Source organism: Mauremys mutica, chromosome 5 (assembly GCF_020497125.1).
Source record: "Mauremys mutica isolate MM-2020 ecotype Southern chromosome 5, ASM2049712v1, whole genome shotgun sequence".
Lineage (NCBI taxonomy): Eukaryota > Metazoa > Chordata > Testudines > Geoemydidae > Mauremys > Mauremys mutica.
Window position 1 is genome coordinate 113,780,081 of NC_059076.1, and position 25,425 is coordinate 113,805,505.

Sequence of the window (25,425 nt, forward strand, 5' to 3'; positions counted from 1 at the left end):
GGGCACTGCTACCATAAATCTCTGATTACAAGTGCAAGGCATCAAGACACCTAAAGTGGAGAACCCACAGGGACAGCCATCTTGAAGAACCGCAGTTACTGCACAGGGTGAGTAACCTTCTCTTCTGTCCACCCAGCCTACTGCCTATTGGGGAGATGGATTACCTATTCTGATGAGAGAATCCTTCCCGTCAGTATAAGTAGTGTCTACACTGAAGCACTACAGCAGTGCAGTTGTGTTGCTGTATCATTTAAAGTGTAGACAAACCCTTAGAAACTGATGTGTGGACTCAAGTGCCCTTTGTAAATTTGAGAGATGTATTAGCATTTTCTTCTCACTACCTAAATCCCCTTTCAAAGAAACGAGGTCAAAACTTCCTAAAGTAACTACAGTATATGGTGTAGAAACAAGTTTAATAGATGCACTTAATAAGCTCCCTTATGCCAGAGGCATTTATGCATGCCCTACTTTCATGTAAAAAGTACAGAAAACAGGAATAATGAAATGATAGCCAGAAATATGTTTCAATGTGCTGAATCAGTTATAGACCGTCCTGCAAGGTTTATTATTTAACACAGTCCTTTACCATATTACATGTAGATTCTAAAGATTTATAGCCATTGCGCCTAATTTTCAGAGGTGCTGAGCACATGCAGTCTTAATTGAAATTTACTGGAGTAGCAGGTGGTCAGTCCCTTTACCCTTAAAATAGCTATGTTTTCCTTAGTATCTGAAAATATTGTCTAAGTAGCTTTCCTGTTTTCCTTCCCAGCTGCCTAATATAACATTTTATGGAATCACTAGGTCAGCATATGATTACAAGTTCAGTTATTTGTTTCACTTGAGTCTAATGCTTTCATGCAGCTTCTAATTTAAACTGTTAAATAAATGTAAAAATCATAGTACCTTCAAACTACAGTACATCCTTTTTACTTTGTGCTATTGGCCTTAACTCAAAAAAATCTGCAATTTAAATGAATAATATTAAGACCATAGCGATTCTTGTATTACTTAGTGGTGCTGCTAATTGTTTACAAGAATTAATTAGGTAACCAATACCTGACATTTACATAGTGTCTTTCATAAAGAGACCCCCAAAACTGTGTGTGTGTGTGTAAAAATAATTCCATCACTGAAATGCAGTCAGCACAAGGTGCACAATCGTTAAGCAGGATGCAGCAATGCATCACAACGCCTAACTCAAGAAAATGAAGGGCACTATATCAAATTGACATTGTTGAGGACATTTTGGATAGGCAGAATGGCTGGATGCACAAAAGGAGTTAGATGCATAAGTGCCAGTTTCAGGACCTCTGCAATGTACAAAACTCCCACTGAACCCCGTAGGTGCCTTAACTTAACTGACACCTAAATTTTTGCTGTAAAAGTTCCCTATATACCTATGTTTCTGCCTCTGAACATGCACACTGCAGCCCCACTCTAGGTGTCTGGACATCTTTCTCTCACCTAAGCCCCAGAGCGATTCACAAACCAGGAGAAGATAGGCATTTGGGGCCCAATCTAGTAGGTGCCTTCTGAGCTCACCTGCTGGATTGGCCTCTCAGGTGAGTTAACACAAAAAAGACCAGGATGGGGAGTAGGGGAGAAGGGAAAACCTCACTCATAACTTTTGGCCCAGTGATTAGGGTAGTCACCTGGGATGTGGGGGCTCCCTGGTTTAAGTACCCCCCCCTCCACCTGGGGGGAGGGAGTTAAACAGGGATCTGCCACCTCTCAGGTGAGTACTGTACCATTGAATTATAGGATATTCTGATGTGGGGGCACCCTCAGTCTCTCTTGTTGAAGTTGTTCCACTATGAATATATAAATTTCATGTTTGTTTTCCCTGTCTCTGTCTCTCTCTAGCCCAAAAGAGACACTAATTATTTATCCAGAATGCAACAGACATCTATCCTGCTGAAGCTAACTCCTTTTTTGCATCCAGGCCAATATAACTTCCTATTTGGAATTTGGCCAGAACATGGGGTTCCTCATTCCTAAATCCTCTTCCAGATATCCCACTTGGGTTTTAGTGGCCATGTTCATCATCCTGGCAAAATATACATGGCCAGTTGGCTTAACACAGTTATTAATACTGTATTGGTGAATCTAAAATCCAAAAGTAAATGTATATACTGTAATCTAATTGTATCATGCACAGTTGTATATTTTAGAAAATTGGTTTCTGTTTGCTCACGTGTATACAGTAGTTGTCCTTACTTATACAGCAGTATGTACCTCCATGAAAGGGCAAGATTGAATGCATCAGTTCCTGCACAAATATTTTATCAATGAAATCCTGTTGCTGCTGTAAATTGTGATCTCATGTAAATTAATCACACATCCAATGTGCTGGATTTTTTTTTCCAGGTCTACAGTGAGTACAGAGCCAGCCTGGCATTTGACCTTGTTAGCAGTCGACAGAAAAATGTAAGTGTGAAAATAAAAAGGGCATGTTCTTTTATTAACTGATGTCATTGTTTTCAGTACAGCAAATGTCAGTGCCAACAGATATTCAGAAAATGTTCTCTTCTATAACACTGAAATTATATCCTGCTATTTTGCACGTACAAAATGAAACAAATATTGCACCATGATCTAGTTACATAACTTCTGTTCAGTTCTTCAGATTTCTTGCAGTAAATTGCCTTTTTTTATTTTTAAGAGCAAACTATGCTCGCACAGGTTTAATTATGTGATATGTTGGAAGTAAACTGGCTAAACAAGTTTTAACAGGGTTTTCCTGGAGTAATTTTGAACTACCTGCAGCCTTTCATAAAATAGATCTATTCTTCCTTCCCATTTAATCTTAACTATAGTAGGTCACCAAACTATGCTATCTGTACAACATTCATTGGTAATTTTCCTACCATATGAATTGCCTATGCAAATCCCTCGTGCCATGCTTGTTACTCCTACATCGTGAATCTGCAGAGGCAATACATTCAGAGAACTGAGATTACTGGTAAGCAATCTTCCTTTATCAAGCTTATGAATGAAGAATCATAAGTAAAAATCTTTCATACCTTGCCAGGAACGAGGGCCTAAATTACCTGGAATACTAATGGAATATTCATATTACAAATTTTAGGAATAAACTGGATAATTCTGAAAAGTTGTATATTTTATATTTCTTTTTGTGAGGGTGGCTTGAGGAAAATGAGTGCTAATATGATACAACTGTTCTTCAGCATCAGAGAAATTTCAGTACCACATGAGAATTCTCAGGCAAAGTAGACCACTTTTATAGTACCAATGAGAACAAAGCCCTTAATTGGTTTTTTAAAAAGGGATAAGGAGAGGTATTATCTTGAGCCTAATTACAGAGGAACTTGGAATGACTATTGAAATTGCTACAATGATGCTTTGGATAATCACCTTTTTTTTTTCCCTTCAGTGTGGATTTTTGCATGTTATATTTAGGGATCAAAACTGAATTGATAATAAAAAATCTCTGAAGTGGCAGTAGTGCACTTTTGAAATGCTTTGGCATGATTTGAGATATAATTTCCTAATTGCTCTTGATTTAGAGCTCTGTGGCTAATTTTAACAGTCATATTAGTGTTAATTGTATTCACACAAACAGATATCTACATTTGCATATCCATGTAGATTTCTGTGAAAGCAGTTGTTTACCAGATTTAAATAGTTGCTTCTTTATCAATGTAATGTATACGCTAGTAGTGATTGCTACCTTCCTAGAATGTGCGCCAAGCCAAAATAGAGGAGAGATGACTCAAATTCCAATTCTTTTTTTTGCAGGCATACACAGATTACAGCGATTCTGTTTCCAGGAGAATGGGTTTTATTCCTCTCCCATTGGCTGTTTTAGTAAGTAGTGTATTTTCATTTTTCAGACCAAAAATCTCTCAGTGGTTAGTAAGAATTTTGCTTAGGGATAAAAGATTAATTCAAGGTCATAGAAAAATGCTTTATTTCTCTGAAGAAACTCAGTGTGAAATAGATGATGACCCAGGTCTTTGCCACCAGGAGACTGTATTATTTTTGGTGCTCTATTTTAAGGCCACATAGAAACTGAAGCTGGAGCAGAATAAAGTGAATGATTATTAGATGTAACTTCAAGCTGGGAGCATAAATGCCCCAGGATTTATACAGGCTGCTGCTAAGTTTCCTGGTAGAGTTCGTGGTGTTGGGTTTTAACCTGTAAATGAGTTAGGTACCTGATTACCTAAGAAATGCTCTCTGTCTCTTTCCATTGCTGCCACAGTTAAGGTCAACACACACATTTTTACTGGAGTTTTCTTCATGTAACTGAGAGGGAGCTGTCTATTTGGTTATATGGCCACAATCACCCTAATATCTGAGTGGGTCACAAACAATTAATTGATCCTCAGAACCTGTGTGAGGTAGGGAAGCATTATCTTCTTTTTATATATAAAAATGAGGCACAGAGATTAAGTGACTTGACTAAAGTCACATAGGAAGTCTGTGGCAGAGCCAGGCGTTGAACCTACATCTCTTAAATTCAAGTTCAGTGCCTTAACCACAAGATTGTTCTACATGAGGGTCCCTCAACTTCAGAATTCACTCCATTCCTTGGTCCAAAAAAGGCTTAGTTTCTTTATCTTTTGGACATGCTGGAACACCCTTCCTTTCCACCCCACCCCCTGTTATGTGGGAAGGAAGTGAGCTAAGGGTTAGAGGGCTTGATTGTTTCTTCTGTGGAGAGGTTCGATGTATGTATAGTTGTTAGTAGGCTGCACAGCTCATTTTGTTGAAAAAATTGTGTGAATGTGAAATGAGCACTTCTTTATATTTTAACACATCTAAATGAGGCTACACATCTCTTTTAGCACTCACCATAAGGAAATCTATACCACTTGATACAGAGTCATGACTTGATGTATGTGTCAGTGTTTATCCTCCCAGCATAGAGAGTTAAATGCAGATTACTACTATGGAATTTATAATGACTTGGACCATTATATTGGAACAGGCTACCGCCATACTGATTGAACATTTATTCCTTTTGGCAAGTATCCTGATTGTTCAGTCAGAATAGCAAAAGCAGCTGGCTGCCAGGAAGCTGACAGTTGTGCAGGTTTTTAAGGCTCTTGGTAGGAAAATTTTTATAAAACACCTTCAGTGTTTTATCATCATACCCTTCCCTGCACTGGTATGTTCAGTGGCTTAGGGCTTGTCTGCACAGAGTAGGTGACCAGAATAACTATTGTGGTATAAACTGTTCTGGATTAGCTCCCTGTGTTCCCTCCTCCCCCTATGTCGGCATGCTATTCCAGAATTAGTCACTTTATTTTGGAATAATTAGTACATTTTGTGATTTCTGAGCACATAAATTATTCTGAAATAAAGTGACTTTTATTCTGAACTACAAAGGGAGCTGTTCTGGAATACCATATTCTGCAATCATTGTTCTGGTCAATTTGTCTGTTTAGATGAGCCCGTAGTCATAATGGCATTGGTCAGAAGCACCAACTCTGCCAGCAAAGTCCCATAATGTTACTGGTAGAGTGATTAGCGATGTAACATTTTTTGTTGCAATACTGTCCCGCGGGGATCGAGCAAAAGTTTTACTGATAACTTTGTCTAGTTAAGCTCAGCAGGGACCAACATCTTCTATGGTCAAAATTACAGTTATCTACTTAGACTTCAGTTATGGAACACATCCCTATTCAAGATGGGACTTAAGTACATGTCTAAAATGTGCTTGTGCTGAAATTCTGTCCTTAACGAGGATGGACTTAAGCACAAGCTTAACTGTTTTCCTGAATTGGGGCCTTAACTGCTACACTGAAAACGAACTTGTGATTTTTTGGTGTTCAAACTTTGCAAGCAGATAGATTCCATAACATGCTGAGTCCACAAAAGAGTTCAGTCTCAAGTTTTCTTTAGTGCAGAGTGATACATTACAATCCTGGTTCACTATATCAGTATCTTTAATGTGATTTCCACACAGACTTATTGGGTAGTTTCCTCAAATATTTGTATCAATAACTGATATCCTCTTCCACCCATCATTTCTTTCTTGATTCTGCAAAGAAGTCATAATGCTGAACTTGATATAAATCATTTATATAGCAACAGACTGTAGAGTTATTACTAGAATTTAGGGCTGTCAGGCAATTAATCACACTGCTTTGTTTTTGAGTGCAGTTATGTAACAAAAAAATCTACATTTCTAAGTTGCGCTTTCACGACAAAGATTGCACTACAGTACTTGTATGAGGTGAATTGAAAAATACTATTTCTTTTGTTTCATTTTTACATTGCAAATATTTGTAATAAAAAATAATATACACTTTGATTTCAGTTACAACATAGAATACAATATATATGAAAATGTAGAAAGACATCCAGCAATATTTAATAAATTTCAATTGGTATTTGCTTGTTTAATAGTGCGATTAAAGCTGCGATTAATCACGATTAATTTTTTGAGTCAATTGCATGAGTTAATTACGATTAATGGACAGCCCTACTCGAATTACAACTCTATTGCATAGTCAAGTAATAGCAGATACTCGTGTAATATTTATTCAGATAATTTTTGAATAATTAGCAATATCAAGAGGAATACAGAACATTACAAAGTTAATTGTCCTTAGTATGAATGTTCTCATTTTTGTCAAACTTCACTCAATGTAAATGTCCTCTCTAAATATTCTATTAATTATTAATCTATGTGCCTGAACTGTTGAACTTTTATTTTTAAAACAGCTCATCAGAGTCGTAACAAGCTCAATAAAAGTACAAGGAGTCTTGGCTTATGCCTGTGTTGTGCTCTTCTATTGTGGGTAAGCGGAACACAAAAGAAGCAATTATTGAACAGTATTTACTGTTTTTTAACTAAAATATTGTAAGAAATAATTTGCTCTGTTGATGTTTCAAGGTACAATCATAATACAATCTCTTCTCCATGGAGCCCAATAGGTGTGAAATTTACATAAAATGCATTGCGGAACAGCCATAGTTGGATCTAGCAGCAGAAGCTGAGATTACCTGTATGGAGCTCACACTCTTTGCAGAAGTACACGCTTTGGCTGAGGCATGGGAGAATAAAAATGACAGCCATGCACTCTGAGTATCCACCACTGAGCAATTTGCAGATAAACATTTGCATCGGTTTCAGAGCCTTTCTTTTCAGTTAGTGAGAAGTTATGATTATGGTCAACAAAATGAGACCAGAGTTTAAAAGGGAGGAGAAGATGGGTGCAACGAGTGATTGTAGTGGTGTTGGGTTTTTTTTTAAAGTGGGTGAGAATGCAATATCCTTGTATTATCCTTGTATTATACTTGTATTATCCTTCATGTCTGGGTCAAAAAGGGTATAAGGAGTGTTTTATATATTTCTTATTTAAATTAAACTTAGGTTATTTTACATTTCCTGAGGTTATATGTAATCCTAGCTATTTAATATAGTGATTAGCTTATTATACGACCTCACAGAATCTTGTACAGTAATTAATAATGCTGTTTGCTTAAACCAGAGGCATAAAAACTTTTCTCAGCTGGGGGTAACTTTGGCAGTTGGCCAGGAGCTCGAGGACTACATCAAATTTGGATAGAATGGAGCAGATGGTAGTCACCCTGATCTTGAGCACACAAGTGCTGCCCTTAGAAAAAAAATAGGTTGTCTCATACATTTAATCTAAATCCAACTGGAGGTGGATATCTGTAGTTTTTCTGTGCCACACTTATGCATTCACGATAAGGTAGTTGCATGCCTCATTTGGGCTTAAGGGGACATTTTGGTCATTCCCCACCTGAAATAATTTTTAACTAATTAATAAGACTGCAAGTAAATACAAAATGCTAGTGCATTTAAAAACTAAAATTGAAATAGATTTTTATAGTGTGCAAAGTAGAGACATGTAACTGCTAATGACCACGATTGTATTCAGTGACTGAATACTTATACCACTCAACTGGTAAACTGAAGAACTTGGGAAAAAAAGATTTTATGTTGAAAGATCATATGACAAACAGTGCTGCCTTGCACATTGGGTATTATTGAAGCATACGACTTCCTGGATAAACTCTCTGGAAAGAGCTAAAGATGTCAAGCAGTAACCACACCCAGAGTCTCATTAAGGGTATTGTATGGGTGAAGCCTTAAGGTTCCTACCTATTGCAAAGCTGCTGCACAGAAGGAGGTTAGATGCCCAGACTCTCCTTTCTAGGCCATGTGGTCTCAGTAAGTAGCCTTGGGCTCATAGGTGCTGACTCCATGGGTACTCCGGGCCTGGAGAACCCATGGAGGAAAATGGTAGGTAATGAGCACCCACCAGCAGCCCCTCTATCAGCTACCTGCCCCACTCCCAGCACCTCCCGCCCACTGGCGGGCCCCGTGGATCAGCGCCTCCCACCCACCATTATCAGTTCTTTCATGGCATGCAGGCAGGAGGGTCTGAGGGAGGGGAGAGTGAGCATGTGGCACGCTCAGGGGAGGGGGTGGAACTGGGTGGAAAAAGGCGGGGCAGGGTTGGGGCCTGGGTCGACCTTGCTCTTCTCTTCCCCCCCCCCCCCCCCGCACTTTGGGCTAGAGGTTTCTCAGATATAAAACTCAGGGACTGGACAAGTTGAGAAGAATATCTAGGCATGTTTTCACTATAACATTAACCCAGATTCTTACTCAGATTCTTACATCCACGTATAAAATTCTCTGGCTCAAGCTGAGTGGTGCTTTCAGCCTCAGCTAGTTGGCCTGTCCGGTGGTATAGACTAAAGTCTGGGTGCGGCTTTCAGATGGGCTAGTTACCAGCCCACTTTACAGTGAGGATGCAACATAAATCGTTTGAATGCTGATAGTCCTTCAGTGCCTTCTGTAGATTCTCCAACAGTTAACATCTCCGCTTAGTGCAGCACAAAACTATGGGATATGCCCACTGAAATCCTAGCAACTCTCAGTGGTGAGCGCAGCACCAGTGTGGACATTGTGACTTGAGTGTGGCTTTTCAGTGTGTCTGCTCACACCCAGGCTAGGCAAAACCAAGTTAACTGCAGAGAAGACTGACATCCTGCTCAGGACACCCACAATTCTGAGCCACTGTTATCCTTCAGCCTCAGTAAATGAGTTTTGCTGTTGCTCAGCTGTGTATCAGGCCAGCAAACTCTTCAGGACTCTGCCAGTTGGTTCAGCTGAAGACTCTCACTTCACTAATATACCAGCATTGAGAGAGTTTTCTAACAAAATAAGAAAAAGTTAGAGTACAGAGATTTAAGTGGTACTAGGCAAGAATAAAAGAGATTGGTCTGGTTACAAACAAAACAAAACATGCTTTCTAGTGACTAAAACTTAATTTTAGCAAGTTAAAATTTTTGCCTAAGCAGTTTCTCACTATATAAAGTTTCCAGCAGCTCTTGTCTTTCAGACCAAGAGGATCCAGCTTTCCTAGGTGCTGTACCCTGTTGTCCCCTGAGTGATGGATAACTAAAAAATATATTTTCTCCCCTTATATTACTCAAACTCCATTGTCTCTGCCTCAAGAGACAGGAAGGCTTCCTGGGGTGCAGATTTTGTCCCTCAGCATGATTGTTAAATGCTCTTCTCCCCTGCTCATTTAGCTTGATGGCTTTGTTTACCTTATATGTAAATGTACTTCCATTGTCTTCTGCTGGTAACCAAGCCAATCAGTCTGGCGAATACACATTCCTTTGTCTAGGGCAGACTGAGTTTAATGCTCTGTTTTCCAACACATATTTTAAGAACACATTTACAACATACATCTATAACTTTGTACCCAACCCATACATACATCATACAGTGATTTCCAGGACTTGCGTGTCACTAGTTTATATATGCAGCAAAGAGTCCTGTGGCACCTTATAGACTAACAGAGCATGAGCTTTCGTGGGTGAATACCCACTTCGTCGGATGCATGCACCCACGAAAGCTCATGCTCCAATATGTCTGTTAGTCTATAAGGTGCCACAGGACACTCTGCTGCTTTTACAGATCCAGACTAACACGGCTACTCCTCTGATACCAGTTTATATATAATTTATGTGACACTTTTTAGATATATATTATGACAAGTGTGTTGATGCACTCAGTGTGTCAGGCCTCATGTAAGTTACAGTATGGGGTGAGACCCCTCAGCCAGCTGACGTTGAAGGGCTCCCAGGGTCACAAAGAGTATTTCTACACAGCAAAGAGAAACCCATAGCTGGCCTGTGCCAGCCAATTAGGGCCATCAGGGCTCAGGCTGCGGAGCTGTTTCATTGCTGTGTAGACATCTGGGCTGTGAGGCTGGAGCCCGGGCTCTAGGACCCTGCAAGGTGGGAGGGTCCCAGTGCTCGGGCTTCAGCCCAAGCCCAGAGGTCTACACAGCAATGAAACAGCCCCACAGATCGAGAGCCCAAGTCAGCTAAAACAGGCCAGACATGGGTTTTTCTTTGCTGTGTAGACATACTCAAAGACATACCCTCTATATTGAGCAGTAAGACTTGGGTATGGCCTTAGAGAGAAACAAAGTGCAGGAATCCTGGGTCCAGGTCTGAAGTGCCTGGTCTGGGGTTTCTACAGGAAGAGAGTTGTCTGTGTGTTGTTTGTTACCACCTCAATTCAAGGAAACAGGGCCTGTGCACATTTTGTAAATAAAAAAATTACACCAATAAAACACCTGACTCCAACTCACCAGTTCTGCTCCAAATGGAACATTGACCTTCAAAATGGCAGGAGACAGAGTCTATAGTGATGTGTTAAGTATATATGAATAAAGACAGCTGTGACCTCTTTCTTCTTTGGATTTAGTTTATTAGATTAGATTTTGCCATACTATATGAATTTCAAAGTGAGAATGGACCCTATTCTTTTGCTGTGATCTCAGGTTTAGATTTAGTACATCTCCTAAATCCTCTGAGTAATTCGAAGTTCTGCACACTGCTTTCAGTGTCTGTAATTATAATCTACATAAGGGGAATTATCTGCAATGTGAGAGACAGAATTAGGTATAATACAGACATGAGAAACACTGCCTAGATAAAGCTTTAAGATTTTATCACAAAGGTTTTAGGCTAAAATAAGAAGGACATTGTTTTGATGGGGTGCAACAATAATTCTTTAAGTTACATTATTAAATGTAATCAAAAATATTAAGTCTTACCCAATATTTGTAATTTGCGTTTTGATTTAATTGTATATGATTTTGAGCTGTTTACAGTAAACTAATCTGACTCACTTCTGCCCTCCCAGTAGTTAGAAACCCAAAGCTCTGTGACAGAAAAAAATGTGGAAGCTCTTATGTAATCCATGATGAAAATCTGGTATTAATACATCAGGTGGGTGAGTTGTAACCCACCAACATCCTGATCCAACTCTCATTGAATTGGATTAGGCCATGAACCCTTCATTTTTTTAAATAATAAGTACATATCTGTGAAAGTATCTTGTTTTGGAAAAAACTCCTGAAGACCTTTTTGGAAAGGCAGTGTGGGGAAAGAAAGCAAGGGACATGTCTTTGTAGAAAGAAAAACTATTATCATAGAAGATTAGGGCCAGAGACACCTCAGGAGGTCATCTAGTCCATCCCCCTGCTCAAAGCAGGACCAACCCCAACTAAATCATCCCAGCCAGGGCTTTGTCAAGCCGGGCCTTAAAAACCTCTAAGGATGGAGATTCCACCACCTCTCTAGGTAACCCATTCCAGTGCTTCACCACCCTCCTAGTGAAATAATTTTTCCTAATATCCAACCTAGACCTCCCCCACTGCAACTTGAGACCATTGCTTCTTGTTCTATCATCTGCTACCACTGAGAACAGCCTAGTTCCATCCTCTTGGGACACCCTCCCCGCTTCAGGTAGTTGAAGGCTGCTATCAAATCCCCCCTCATTCTTCTCTTCTGCAGACTAAAACCCCAGTTTCCTCAGTCTCTCCTCATAAATCATGTGTCCAAGCCCCCTAATCATTTTCTTTGCCCTCTGCTGGACACACTCCTTTCTGTAGTGAAAAGAACAGGAGTACTTGTGGCACCTTAAAGACTAACAAATTTATTTTAGCATGAGCTTTCGTGAGCTGCAGCTCACTTCTTCGGATGCATAGAATGAAACACACAGACAGGAGATATTTATACATACAGAGAACATGAAAAGGTGGAAGTATGCATACCAACAGGAAGAGTCTAATCAATTGAGATGAGCTATCGTCAGCAGGAGGAAAAAAAAACTTTTTGAAGTGATAATTAAGATGGCCCATAGAAGGTGTGAGGAGAACTTAACATAGGGAAATAGATTCAATTAGTGTAATGACCCAACCATTCCCAGTCTCTGTTTAGGCCACAGTTAATTGTATCTAGTTTGCATATTAATTCAAGTTCAGCAGTTTCTCTTTGGAGTCTGTTTTTGAAGTTTTTTTGTTGCAAAATTGCCACCTTCAAGTCTGTCACTGAGTGGTTAGAGAGGTTGAAGTGTTCTCCCACTGGTTTTTGAATGTTATGATTCCTGATGTCAGATTTGTGTCCATTTATTCTTTTGCGTAGAGACTGTCCAGTTTGGCCAATGTACATGGCAGAGGGGCATTGCTGGCACATGATGGCATATATCACGTTGGTAGATGTGCAGGTGTACGAGCCCCTGATGGCGTGTCTGATGTGATTAGGTCCTATGATGGTGTCACTTGAATGGATATGTGGACAGAGCTGGCATCGGGCTTTGTTGCAAGGATAGGTTCCTGGGTTAGTGTTTATGTTGTATGGTGTGCGGTTGCTGGTGAGTATTTGCTTCAGGTTGGGAGGCTGTCTATAAGCGAGGACTGGCCTGTCTCCCAAGATCTGTGAGAGTGAGGGATCATCTTTAAGGATAGGTTGTAAATCTTTGATGATGTGCTGGAGAGGTTTTAGTTGGGGGCTGTAGGTGATGGCTAGTGGCGTTCTGTTGTTTTCTTTTTTAGGCCTGTCCTGAAGTAGGTGGCTTCTGGGTACTCTTCTGGCTCTGTCAATCTGTTTTTTCACTTCAGCAGGGGGGTATTGTAGTTTTAAGAATGCTTGATAGAGATCTTGCAGGTGTTTATCTCTGTCTGAGGGATTGGAGCAAATACGGTTGTATCTTAGGCCTGGTCTACACTAGGACTTTAATTCGAATTTATCAGCGTTAATTCGAACTAACCGCTCAACCGTCCACACCAGGAAGCCATTTAATTCGAACTAGAGGGCTCTTTAGTTCGAATTTGGTACTCCACCCCGGCAGGTGGAGTAACGCTAAATTCGACATGGCTAGCTCGAATTAGGCTAGGTGTGGATGCTAATCGAACTTAGCAGCTCCGGGAGCTATCCCACAGTGCACCACTCTGTTGACGCTCTGGACAGCAGTCGGAGCTTGGATTCTCTGGCCAGCCACACAGGAAATGACCCGCGAAAATTTGAATTCATTTTCCTGTCTGGGCGGTTTGAATCTGACGTTCTGGTTGCACATCGGGGCGAGCTCCGCAGCACCTGCAACGATGCAGAGCTCTCCAGCAGAGGAATCCGGGCAATCCCAGAATAGAAAGAGGTCCCCAGCATGGAGTGACCGGGAAGTCCAGGATCTGATCGCTGTGTGGGGCGAGGAGTCTGTGCTCTCGGAGCTGCGCTCCAACAAGCGGAACGCGAAGACCTTCGAGAAGGTCTCTAAAGCCATGAAAGAGAAAGGATACAGCCGGGATGCGATGCAGTGCCGCGTGAAAGTGAAGGACCTAAGACAAGGGTATCAAAAAGTCAGAGCGGCAAACGGACGCTCCGGAGCCAAGCCCCAGACATGCCGCTTCTACGAGGCACTGCATGCCATTCTAGGTGGGTCTGCCACCAGTGCCCCACCAGTGACGGTGGACTCCGAGGACGGAATAGTGTACCGGGACAGTTCCTCCTGCCTGTTCGCCGATGGGGAAGATGAGGAAGGGTCTTTTGAGGACGGCGCAGGCGACATCGAACCCACTCCCGCTTTCCCTGACAGCCAGGATCTCTTCATCACCCTCACAGAGATCCCCTACCAACCGTCCCCGCCCGTTAACCCGGACTCGGAATCAGGGGAAGGATCAGGCGGTAAGTGCTACAAACAGGGAAACATTTATTTTTTTAAGAAACAGGGATATATATAAAAAATAGAAATACTATATAAAAAATAGAAAAAATAGAAATACTATACAAAAATTATACTATACTATACTATACAAAAATTGTTAAATATGAAACTATACAAACAGCAGGTCTACACATATAGGAGCTATACAAACAGCAGGTCTACACATACAGGAATAGAGCAATAGTCCTCTGGGGACAGTTCAAAAAAGCTCTCAGAGAGCAGCTGGAAAAGCCTCAGCAGGAGGTTCCTTGGTAGAGGTGCCTTGTTGGGTGCTCCGTTGAAGCACACTCTTCCGCGCCAGGCCATCCTCAGGTAAAGGGGGACCATCGCCTCGACGAGCATGGCAGCGTATGGTCCTGGTCTGTGCAGGGCTTCTGTTAGCATCCGCTCTCTCTCAGTCCGCCTGACACGCCTCAGGGTGATGTCGTTGTGGAAGTGCTGCATCTAATTAGTGGAATTAGTGTACTGTTACTATTGTGAATGGTAGACTTTTACTTTGCATAAGAATGACCCTCGCTTAACAGAGTTTTACTTTGCATAAGAATGACCCTCGCTTAACAGCCACGTGTTGGAGGCCACAGAGGAAAAGCATACAGTGATCTTTCCCGTGCACTGGCGGGAGGGGCCGCAAAACGGTCATCTTTTCTGCTTTGCACATTGCCTCCAGCAGGAGAGCACAGCTAAGCACTAACTGATAAGCACTCTGTACTGTAAGGCTTACCAGGACTTTGTGCAAGAGGGATGCAGCTGTCTTTCCTCGCTTGTGCGCTATCCAGTGCAATGGCGCCGCCAATGAGAGCGTATTCCGAAATCTCGGACTAGTTCTGAGATCTCATGAGACTTGGTTCCCTCTTTGGTCTTCTTAACTGAAACTGACTAGACTGTGTTTACTGTTGGCAAACATGTATTTGTTCAAGGAAATCACCTACTTTTTCGCATCACACAGCTTCGGCTCCTTCCCGGACTGCCCCGGCATCCCCCTCGCAGAGGCTGGCTCAGATTAGACGCCGAAAGAAAAAGACTAGGGACGACATGTTCCAGGAACTGATGGCCAGCTCCAGAGCGGAGGCGGCAGAGCAGAAACAGTGGAGGGAGAGCCTGTGTCAACGGGAGGATAGGTGGCGGCAGGAAGACCAGCAGGCGACTCAAACGCTGCTTGGTCTAATGAGGGAGCAAACGGACACGCTCCGGCGCCTTGTAGATGTTCTGCAAGACCGCAGGCAGGAGGAGAGAGCCCCCCTGCAGTGCATCTGCAACCGCCCTCCAACGCCAGGAAGTCCTGTCCCCCCCTCACCCAAAGTTACAAGAAGGAGGGGCGGTAGGGGCCGTGAGAACTGTCCCTGCACCGCAGCACACCGATAATGTTCGAGACAACTCTCGCGCTGTAAATTTGTACAAGCTCTTTCCTTACAGCATCAACCAGTCCCAACTCCAAGTTCAAACCCCCCACTGTGTACTACATTACTAAAAGCGGTTTGGTGTTACTGACTGTTTCCGTCACGTTTCTGGTGTCAGAAGACTTTCTGTTGTTGTGTGTGTGTGGGGGGGGGGATTGTAATTTCAGTGCATAGCCCACAGTGCCATGCTACAGACTTGCAGGGCACACACAGACTGCAGTCACTAGGCACCAGGGACAGTCTGTGTGGTGTATGCTGCCCCGGGTCTTTCCTTGATGTGTATGCTTGTGCAGGGTCCTGGTGCCTGCCGTCCCCGAATGTAAAGGCAGGCTTCCCTTCACATGCACTTGGACCGTAGTCACGATCCTCCCCGGTGCCCTGAGCCCCAAAAAGAGACCTCATCCAGGGGCAGATACTCACCCTTCCCCCACACCCCTCACCCCTTCCAACGCCCAAACCCACAGCCGTCATGTTAACCCCTATCCAAAGACGGCACCCCTCGCCCCTTCCTCCAAACCCACCCATCAGTGCACACCTTACCCAGCACAGAATGCTTCCATGTTTCAACCAGGAAACAGAAATGCAAAGTCAACGAAAGATTTATTATTAATTACTAAAACATGTCCTTAGTTTTAAAACGTCCTTCGGAAGTGGGGGAAACTTGGTTTATGATCAGGCTCTCTTAAAATCAAGTGGACAGTCACAGGTTACCCTGCTCTGCGAGGAAACTCGCTTTCAAAGCCTCCCTGATGCATATCGCTTCCCGCTGGGATATTCTCTCAGCACGGGTGTCTGGCTGATCGTAAACAGCAGCCAGGCGATTTGCCTCAACCTCCCAAGCGGCCAAAAAGGTCTCGCCCTTGCTCTCACAGAGATTGTGGAGCACACAGCAAGCAGCAATAACTACGGGGATATTCTTTTCGCTGATGTCCGAGCGAGTGAGTAAGCTCCGCCATCTCCCCTTGAGACGTCCGAAAGCACACTCCACCACCATTCTGCACTTGCTCAGCCGGTAGTTGAAGAGTTCCTTCTCTCTGTCCAGGGCGCCTGTATAGGGCTTCATGAGCCAGGGCATTAGCGGGTAGGCTGGGTCCCCGAGGATCACTGTAGGCATCTGCACATCCCCAACCGTTATTTTGTGGTCCGGGAAGAAAGTTCCTGCCTGGAGGCGTCTAAAGAGACCAGAGCTCCTGAACACACGCGCGTCATGAACCTTGCCCGCCCACCCGACGTTGATGTTGGTAAAACGTCCCCTATGGTCCACCAGTCCTTGCAGCACCATGGAAAAGTAGCCCTTTCGGTTAATGTACTCGCTGGCCTGGTGGGCTGGTGCCAGGATAGGGATGTGAGTCCCATCTATAGCCCCATCGCAGTTTGGGAATCCCATCGCGGCGAAGCCATCTATGACGACCTGGACGTTTCCCAGGTTCACTACCTTTGAGAGTAGTTGCTCAACGATTGCGTGGGCTACTTGAATCACAGCAACCCCCACGGTAGATTTGCCCACGCCAAAGTGGTTCGCTACTGACCGGTAGCTGTCTGGCGTGGCAAGTTTCCAGAGGGCTATGGCCACTCGCTTCTGCACAGTCAGGGCTGCTCGCATCCGGGTGTCCTGGCGCTTCAGGGCAGGGGACAGCAAGTCACAGAGTTCAAGGAAAGTACGCTTATGCATCCTGAAGTTTCGCAGCCACTGTGATTCGTCCCAGACCTGCAGCACTATGCGGTCCCACCACTCCGTGCTTGTTTCCCGGGCCCAGAATCGCCATTCCACACCATGAACTTGACCCATTGCCACCATGATCTCCACGGCGCGGCGTACCCTGCTTTGTGAGAGGCCTGCGCCACTCTCCTCACCGCGCTGCCGGAGCCTCCTCGCCCGATTTCTCATCAGCTGGCTGTGGAAGAGGTGGACGATAAGGTGCGAGGAGTTGACAACGGCCATAAGTGCAGCGATGATCGCAGCGGGCTCCATGCTCGCAGTGCTGTGGCGTCCGCGCTGTAACCGACCAGAAAAGTGCGCGAACAGATTTCCCGCCGGCGCTTTCATGGAGGGAGGGCGTGATTGACGGTTCGATGACGACAGTTACCCAAAACCACCCTCGACACATTTTTTCCCCCAGCAGGCATTGGGAGCTCTACCCAGCATTCCAATGGGCAGCGGGGACTGCGGGAACTGTGGGATAGCTTCCCACAGTGCACCGCTTCCAAAGTCGACGCTGGCCCCGTGAATGTGGACTCAGAAGTTCGAATTTGTGTATTTAGTATGGATACACAAATTCGACTTCATAAGGTCGAATCCACAAATTCGACTTAAGTAGATTCGAAATAGTCCTGTAGTGTAGACAAGGCCTTAGAGCTTGGCTGTAGACAATGGATCGTGTGGTGTGACCGGGATGGAAGCTGGAGGCATGTAAGTAAGTATAGCGGTCAGTGGGTTTCCGGTATAGGGTGGTATTTATGTGACCATCGTTTATTAGCACAGTAGTGTCTAGGAAATGTACCGCTTGTGTGGATTGGTCTGGGCTGAGGTTGATGGTGGGATGGAAATTGTTAAAATCACGGTGGAATTCCTCGAGGGCTTCTTTTCCATGAGTCCAGATGATGAAGATGTCATCAATGTAGCGCAAGTAGAGTAGGGGCGTGAGGGGACGAGAGCTAAGGAATCATTGTTCTAAGTCAGCCATAAAGATGTTGGCATACTGAGGGGCCATGCGGGTACCCATAGCAGTGCCACTGACTTGAAGATATATATTGTCCCCAAATGTGAAATAGTTGTGGGTGAGGACAAAGTCACAAAGTTCAGCCACCAGGTTAGCCATGATATTATCGGGGATACTGTTCCTGATGGCTTGTAGTCCATCTTTGTGTGGAATGTTAGTGTAGAGGGCTTCCACATCCATAGTGGCCAGAATGGTGTTTTCTGGAAGATCACCGATGGATTGTAGTTTCCAAATATCTCCTGTCTGTGTGTTCCATTCTATGCATCCGAAGAAGTGAGCTGCAGCTCACGAAAGCTCATGCTAAAATAAATTTGTTAGTCTTTAAGGTGCCACAAGTACTCCTGTTCTTTTTGTGGATACAGACTAACACGGCTGCTACTCTGAAACCTTTCTGTAGTGAGGGGCCCAAAGCTGGACGCAGTACTGCAGATGTGACCTCAGCAGTACTGAATAGAAGGGAATAATCACTTCCCTCCACCTGCTGGCAATGCTCCTACTAATGCAGCCCAATATGGAACAAGGGCACACTGTTGACTCATATCCAGTTTCTCGTCCACTGTAATCCCCAGGTCCTTTTCTGCAGAACTGCCGCTTAGCCAGTCGGTACCCAGCCTGTAGCAGTGCATGGGATTCTTCTGTCCTAAGTGCAGGACTCTACACTTGTGCTTTTTGAACCTTATCAGATTTCTTTTGGCCCAATCCATCAATTTGTCTAGGTCACTCTGGGCCCTATCCCTACGCTCCAGTGTACCTACCTCTCCCTCCAGCTCACTGTCATCCGCGAACTTGCTGAGGGTGCAATCCATCCCATCATCCAGATCATTAAAGAAGATGTTGAACGAAACCGGCCCCAGAACCAACCCCTGGGGCACTCAGCTTGATACCGGCTGCCAACTAGACAGCAAACCATTGATCATTACCTGTTGAGCCCGACGATCTAGCCAGCTTTCTATCCACCTTATAATCCATTCATCCAATCCATACCTTTTTAACTTGCTGGCAAGAATACTGTGGGAGACGTATCAAAAGCTTTACTAAAGTCAAGATATATTACTATATATTACCACTTTCCCCATATGCACAAAGCTAGTTATCTCATTGTAGAAGGCAATCGCCCTTGGTGAATCCATATTGGTAAATCGGGGGGCCCGGATAATCTTCATCCTAGAATATTAAGGGAATTGGCGAGTGAAATTGCAAGCCCGTTAGCGATGATTTTGAATAAATCTCTAAACTCGGGGATTGTACCGTTCGACTGGAGATTAGCTAATATAGTTCCTATATTCAAGAAGGGGAAAAAAAGTGACCCGGGTAACTACAGGCCTGTTAGTTTAACATCTGTAGTATGCAAAGTCATGGAAAAAATTATAAAGGAGAGAGTGGTTACGGACCTTGAGGCCGATGGCAACTGGGACAAATTACAGCATGGTTTTACGAAAGGTAGATCGTGTCAAACCAACCTGATCTCCTTCTTTGAGAAAGTAACAGATTTTTTAGACAAGGGAAATGCGGTGGACCTAATATATCTTGATTTCAGTAAGGCGTTTGATACGGTACCGCATGAGGAATTACTGGTTAAATTGGAAAAGATGGGGATCGAAATGAAAATCCAGAGGTGGATAAGGAGCTGGTTAAAGGGGAGACTGCAGAGGGTCGTATTGAAGGGTGATCTGTCGGGTTGGAGGGGGGTTTCCAGTGGAGTTCCTCAAGGTTCGGTTTTGGGTCCGATTTTATTTAATCTATTTATCGCTGACCTCGGAACCAAGAGTAGGAGTGGGCTGATAAAGTTTGCGGATGACACCAAGTTGGGAGATATTGCTAATTCGGAAAAGGATCAGGATAGCCTCCAGGGAGATTTGGATGACCTTGTAAACTGGAGTATTAGTAACAAGATGAAATTCAATAATGAGAAGTGTAAGGTTATGCATTTAGGGATGACTAATAAGAATTTTAGTTATAAGCTGGGGATGCACCAGTTGGAAGTAAAGGAGGAGGAGAAGGACCTAGGAGTCCTGGTTGATCGTAGGATGACTATGAGTAAGCAATGTGATGTGGCCGTTAAAAAAGCTAACGCGGTCTTGGGATGCATTAGGCGAGGTATTTCTAGTAGAGATAAGGAGGTGCTAGTCCCGTTATATAAGGCGTTGGTAAGACCTCATTTGGAGTATTGTGTGCAGTTTTGGTCTCCCATGTTTAAGAAGGATGAACTCAAACTGGAACGAGTACAAAGAAGGGCCACTAGAATGATCCGAGGAATGGAAGGCCTGTCGTATGAAAGGAGACTTGAGGAGCTCGGTTTGTTTTCCTTAACCAAAAGGACAAGAGGAGATATGATTGCACTCTTTAAATATATCAGAGGGATAAATACCAGGGAAGGAGAGGAATTATTTCAGCTCAGTGCTAATGTGGACACGAGGACAAACGGATATAAATTGTCAGTTAGGAAATTTAGGCTTGAAATTAGACGAAGGTTTCTAACCATCAGAGGAGTGCAATTCTGGAACAGCCTACCGAGGGAAACAGTGGGGGTGAAGGACCGCCATGACTTTAAGATTAAGCTGGATAAGTTTATGGAGGGGATGATATGATAGGATAACGGGTTTAGTCAATAGGTCAATAACGTGCCACACTGGTAATTAGTACAAAGGGTCAATGTTGGGATATTGTTAGCCCTTTCCAGAGGGTCTGGCTGGAGAGTCTTGCCCACATGCTCGGGGTTCAGCTGATCGCCATATTTGGGGTCGGGAAGGAATTTTCCTCCAGGGTAGATTGGCAGTGGCCCTGGAGGTTTTTCGCCTTCCTCCGAAGCATGGGGGCAGGGGTCGCTTGCTGGTGGATTATCTGCTACTTGAAGTCTCTAAATCACGATTTGGAGCATTCAACAGCAGAGTCAAGGGAGAGAATTAGTTCAGGAGTGGGTGGATCGGCTTATGTGGCCTGCATTTTGCAGGAGGTCAGACTAGATGATCATAATGGTCCCTTCTGATCTTGAATTCTATGATTCTATGACTGTTCCTGATCACCTTCCTCTCCTCCAACTGCGTCAAATGGATTCCTTGAGGACCTGCTCCATGATTTTTCCAAGGACTGAGATGAGGCTGACTGGTCTTTAGTTCCCTGGATTCTCCTTCTTACCTTTTTGTTAAGATCAGCACTATATTTGCCTTTTTCCAGTCATCCGGGACCTCCCCCGATCACCACGAGTTTTCAAAGATAATGTCCAGTGGCTCTGCAATCACATCAGCCAACTCCCTCAGCACACTTGGATGCATTAGATCCAGACCAATGGACTTGTGCATGTCTAGCTTTTCTAAATAGTCCTTAACCTGTTCTTTCACCACTGAGGGCTGGGCACCTCCTCCCCATACTTCGCTGCCCAGTGCAGCAATCTGGGAGCTGACCTTGTCTGTGAAGACCTAGGCAAAAAAAAAATTGAGTGCTTCAGCTTTTTCCACATAATCTGTCTCCTGGTTGCCTCCCCCATTCAGTAAGGGTCTCACACTTTTCCCTGACCACCTTGTTGCTAACATACCTGTAGAAACCCTTCTTGTTACTCTTCACATCCCTTGCTAGCTGCAACTCCAATTGTGCTTTGGCCTTCCTGATTACACCCCTGCATGCTCGAGCAATATCTTTATACTCCTCCCTAGTCATCTGTCCAAGTTTCCACTTCTTGTATGCTTCCTTTTTGTGTTTAAGCTCACCGAAGGTTTCTCTGTGAAGCCAAGCTGGTCATCTGCCATATTTGCTATTCTTTCTGCACATTGGGATGATTTGTTCCTGTGCCTTCAATAAGACTTCTTTAAAATACAGCCAGCTCTCCTGGACTCCTTTCCCCCTCATATTAGCTTACCAGGGGATCCTGCCTATCAGTGACCTGAAGGAGTCAGTCTGAAGTCCAGGGTCTGTATTCTGCAGCTCTCCTTCCTTCCTTCCTTTTGACAGGATCCTGAACTCTACCATCTCATGGTCACTGCTGTGCAGGTTGCCACCCACTTCTACTTCCCCTACCAATTCTTCCCTGTTTGCGAGCAGTAGAGGAGCATGGCCCCTAGTTAGTTCCTCCAGCACTTGCACCAGGAAGTTGTCTCCAACACTCTCCAAAAACTTTCTGGATTGTGTGTGCACTTCTGTATTGCTCTCCCAGCAGATGTCAGGGTGCTTGAAGTCCCCTGAGAACCAGGGCCTGTGATCTGCAAACTTCTATTAGTTGTCCAAAAAAAGTCTCGTTTACCTCATCCTCCCGGTCTGGTGGTCTATAGCAGATGCCCACTATGATATTACACTGTTCTCTTACCCTAATAGAAGGGAATTTATAGAACCACAGTTACAGACCTGGGGGAATCTAATTTCGTCTAGTTTGTGGTTGCTTGGATACCAAAGTGAGAGATTCCTTTTTAAATACTGAAGATTGTCTGCTCTGCATATCATCCTATCCCTCTAACAGACTTACTTTTATAGGAAAATGTGTTACATAAAAATACTTTTGAGAGAGAAATCTTGTATGCTAATTTTTTTTCTTTTTAACATTTGTGTTAATGCATTGTGTGATAGTTGAGTTGCTACTGAGTTGGTCTTTTTTATAATGCACAAATTTAGATCTGCTCTAAGGCTTTTAATTTGAAAACATTCACTTTTTCCAGCAAATTTTCTGAATTTAGATTATCATCACAATATCTGTGAAGATTTCCATAATCAGTGGGTTCCCACATTCTTCTCTACCTATTTACTATTCTAATGTTGAGCAAGGATATAGGGCTCCATCCAAACTCTATCACAACTGCTGCAGGGTTATCTACTGAGAGAAATAAAAGGTACTCTTGCAGCTCCTTGAGTGAGAAACAAGTTCAGGAAACCCAAATTCTGAGCCCAGAATAGCATAGAACCGTCAAACTAGCCTGTAAATCAAAGCTCTAAATCACAGCTGCCTTCATCTTCAGTATGGAGACGTAGTCTAAAAATATTTACGATCCTAGCATGTGATGTTCTGTCAATCGTAGTAGTAACTAGCTTTTATAAAGTGCTTTTCATCTGTAAATCTCAAAGCACTTTTCAAAGGTAAAAAACCTCTTTCCCATTTTACAGATGGGAAAACTGAGGTAGAACTAAAGTGACGTGCCAAAGTTCACACAACAAATCAGAGGCAGGAAAAGAATTTAGGTGTCCACTATCTACTGGGTCATGTTACTCCCAGCCTGACTACTCAGATAGAAGTGGAATATTGCATGATGAGACTGGTAGACTCTGTGGACCACACACCTCAGTATTAAAACTGAGGGCTACTGCAATTTGGCCATTTTATGGAAATTAAGTGTAGTCTTTGAACTCTTTATGTGGCCCATGGTTCAAAGTTTGAGAGCTCCACTTAGTGTGTATTATTATTATTATTATTATTTATTAGAGATGCTTCAAAGCTATCACAGACTTGCTGTTATTTTTATATGCTTTTCAAAGTAGATGTTTAAATACTGAATGTATTGAAAATTTATTGACATTTCCATAGCTGCTCCATTAAGTAAACACTGATATTAAGTAACTAAAATACTGATGACTTCTAGCAACATTTGAAATTTTTACTCTATAAAACTCTTTACGTTAAAACATTGAGCCTGAAACCAAATTAGTATGCTGCTTTTTTGGGGGGTTGGGGGTGGGGGACCAATGTAAGGCTCTTTCTCATGGCCTATAGACATAAATGTCTATAGGCCATGAGAAAGAGCCTTACGTTGGAAGGATTAGCTAACAAATTAAATCCCTTCCAAACAGCAGAAACCATACATGAAACTGTTTTTATATGACCATCCAGTAATGCAAATATGTAAATGTGCCCTTTTATCTTTCAGGTTAATTTCACTAAAAGTCCTTAACAGCATTGTGTTGTTGGGCAAGTCATGCCAATATGTAAAGGAGGCAAAAATGGAAGAGAAGTTGTTCAATCCCCCCCCTACTAGCACCCCAGGCAAACCACTCAGCAAACCTCAAAGCAAATTTAAATCTCCTCAAGGTAAGTTTAACTGCTTGTTCTGATGATCAGTGAAAAGGAAACTGTTTCCAGATTAAATTTAATATTCAGTCAGCTGTTCCCCTCTCTGCTGTTCAACAGTACCTTTACCACAAACTGTACCAAATGATAACTATGCTTTGGTTCACATGTTAGGACTGTGAGCATACACCTAGCAGCTGGAACACAGTTCTGTAAACAAAATAATTATTTTCCATTATTCAGTGCTTCATCCTTCACAGACATTAATATTCTCCACTACAATAAAATTCCACTAGGGTATGGGAAAGGAGGTAGGGAAGCAAAATAAGCAAAATAAGAACTAGTACTGACTTTGTGTGCATTTAGAGGAGCACCTTCTTGTAAACACTGATATTTCACATTTGGCTTGAGCTCTGACAATACTGACATTTCATAAGGAATGTTCCATTGAATTCTTACAGAAATGCAGGCAAAATATGACATGCAGCAGGTACAATTACTTAAAATTGTGATAACGATAGGAAGATTTCAGGCAGCTTTTCATTCTCCAAGTGAGATCAACGTTAATTCTCTTGGTCTGAGATTTGCCTTTTTTTTTTTTTTAGTATATAAGGTGGTTTTCTTAGTCTTCTGCAGTTTATATATAGCACCTTTAACATCAGTATTTAAAAAAAACTGTTATTAATAAATAATTGTAATGGTATATTTTATATCCCTCTTTGACATAATATGGGGGAAAACAGAAACCTTCACTGTTCTGATCAACAAAGTTGGATTGTATATCATCTCTGGGAAGAATCCAGTGGAAGCCTCTGAGAATTTAACAGTGAGGCTTTATTGTGTTCTACTCTGTTAGCCAAAGACTTGAACAGCATGAAATTTAAGGTGTTTATTAGACATCATAGTGTCTCGCCAGCAATACTAGAGTTGAGTCTGTCAGCATTTCAGTTATAAAACCCTATATCTCAACTGTGTCAAATCACGTTGAGCTGAACTTAGTGCGTACATTCATTTTAAAATGGCTTAAATCCATAACATTGGTTTTTTTGGTGTTATGGTGAAAAAACTTATGTACAGTAGATCTGGATGCTTTTTCTAAGCTTTCACTAGAAAATGTTGCAGTATTACAGTACTAATTTTTTCTTAAATTATAAAATATGTTAATACTTCATTTGGATGTGGGACAATAATTCATGTTTTAAGGGTTGACCATTAAAACTTACCAACAGTTCCTGGTAAATACATCCTGAAGACTATTTTTAGCTGAAGCAGCAATAAGCTTACCAGGTC

General features: G+C 42.8%; 1 protein-coding gene across 4 annotated transcripts in view; it reads left to right on the forward strand.

Moving 5' to 3' along the window:
- Positions 1–25,425, forward strand: part of TAPT1 (transmembrane anterior posterior transformation 1) — a 117,420-nt gene that overhangs the window by 84,911 nt on the left and 7,084 nt on the right. For all 4 annotated transcript variants that reach the window (XM_045018845.1, XM_045018846.1, XM_045018847.1 and 1 more), the window contains 4 exons: positions 2,371–2,430; positions 3,763–3,831; positions 6,700–6,776; positions 23,996–24,156. In XM_045018845.1, the coding sequence (XP_044874780.1) occupies positions 2,371–2,430; positions 3,763–3,831; positions 6,700–6,776; positions 23,996–24,156 (367 nt within the window). The remainder of the gene's footprint in view (positions 1–2,370; positions 2,431–3,762; positions 3,832–6,699; positions 6,777–23,995; positions 24,157–25,425) is intronic.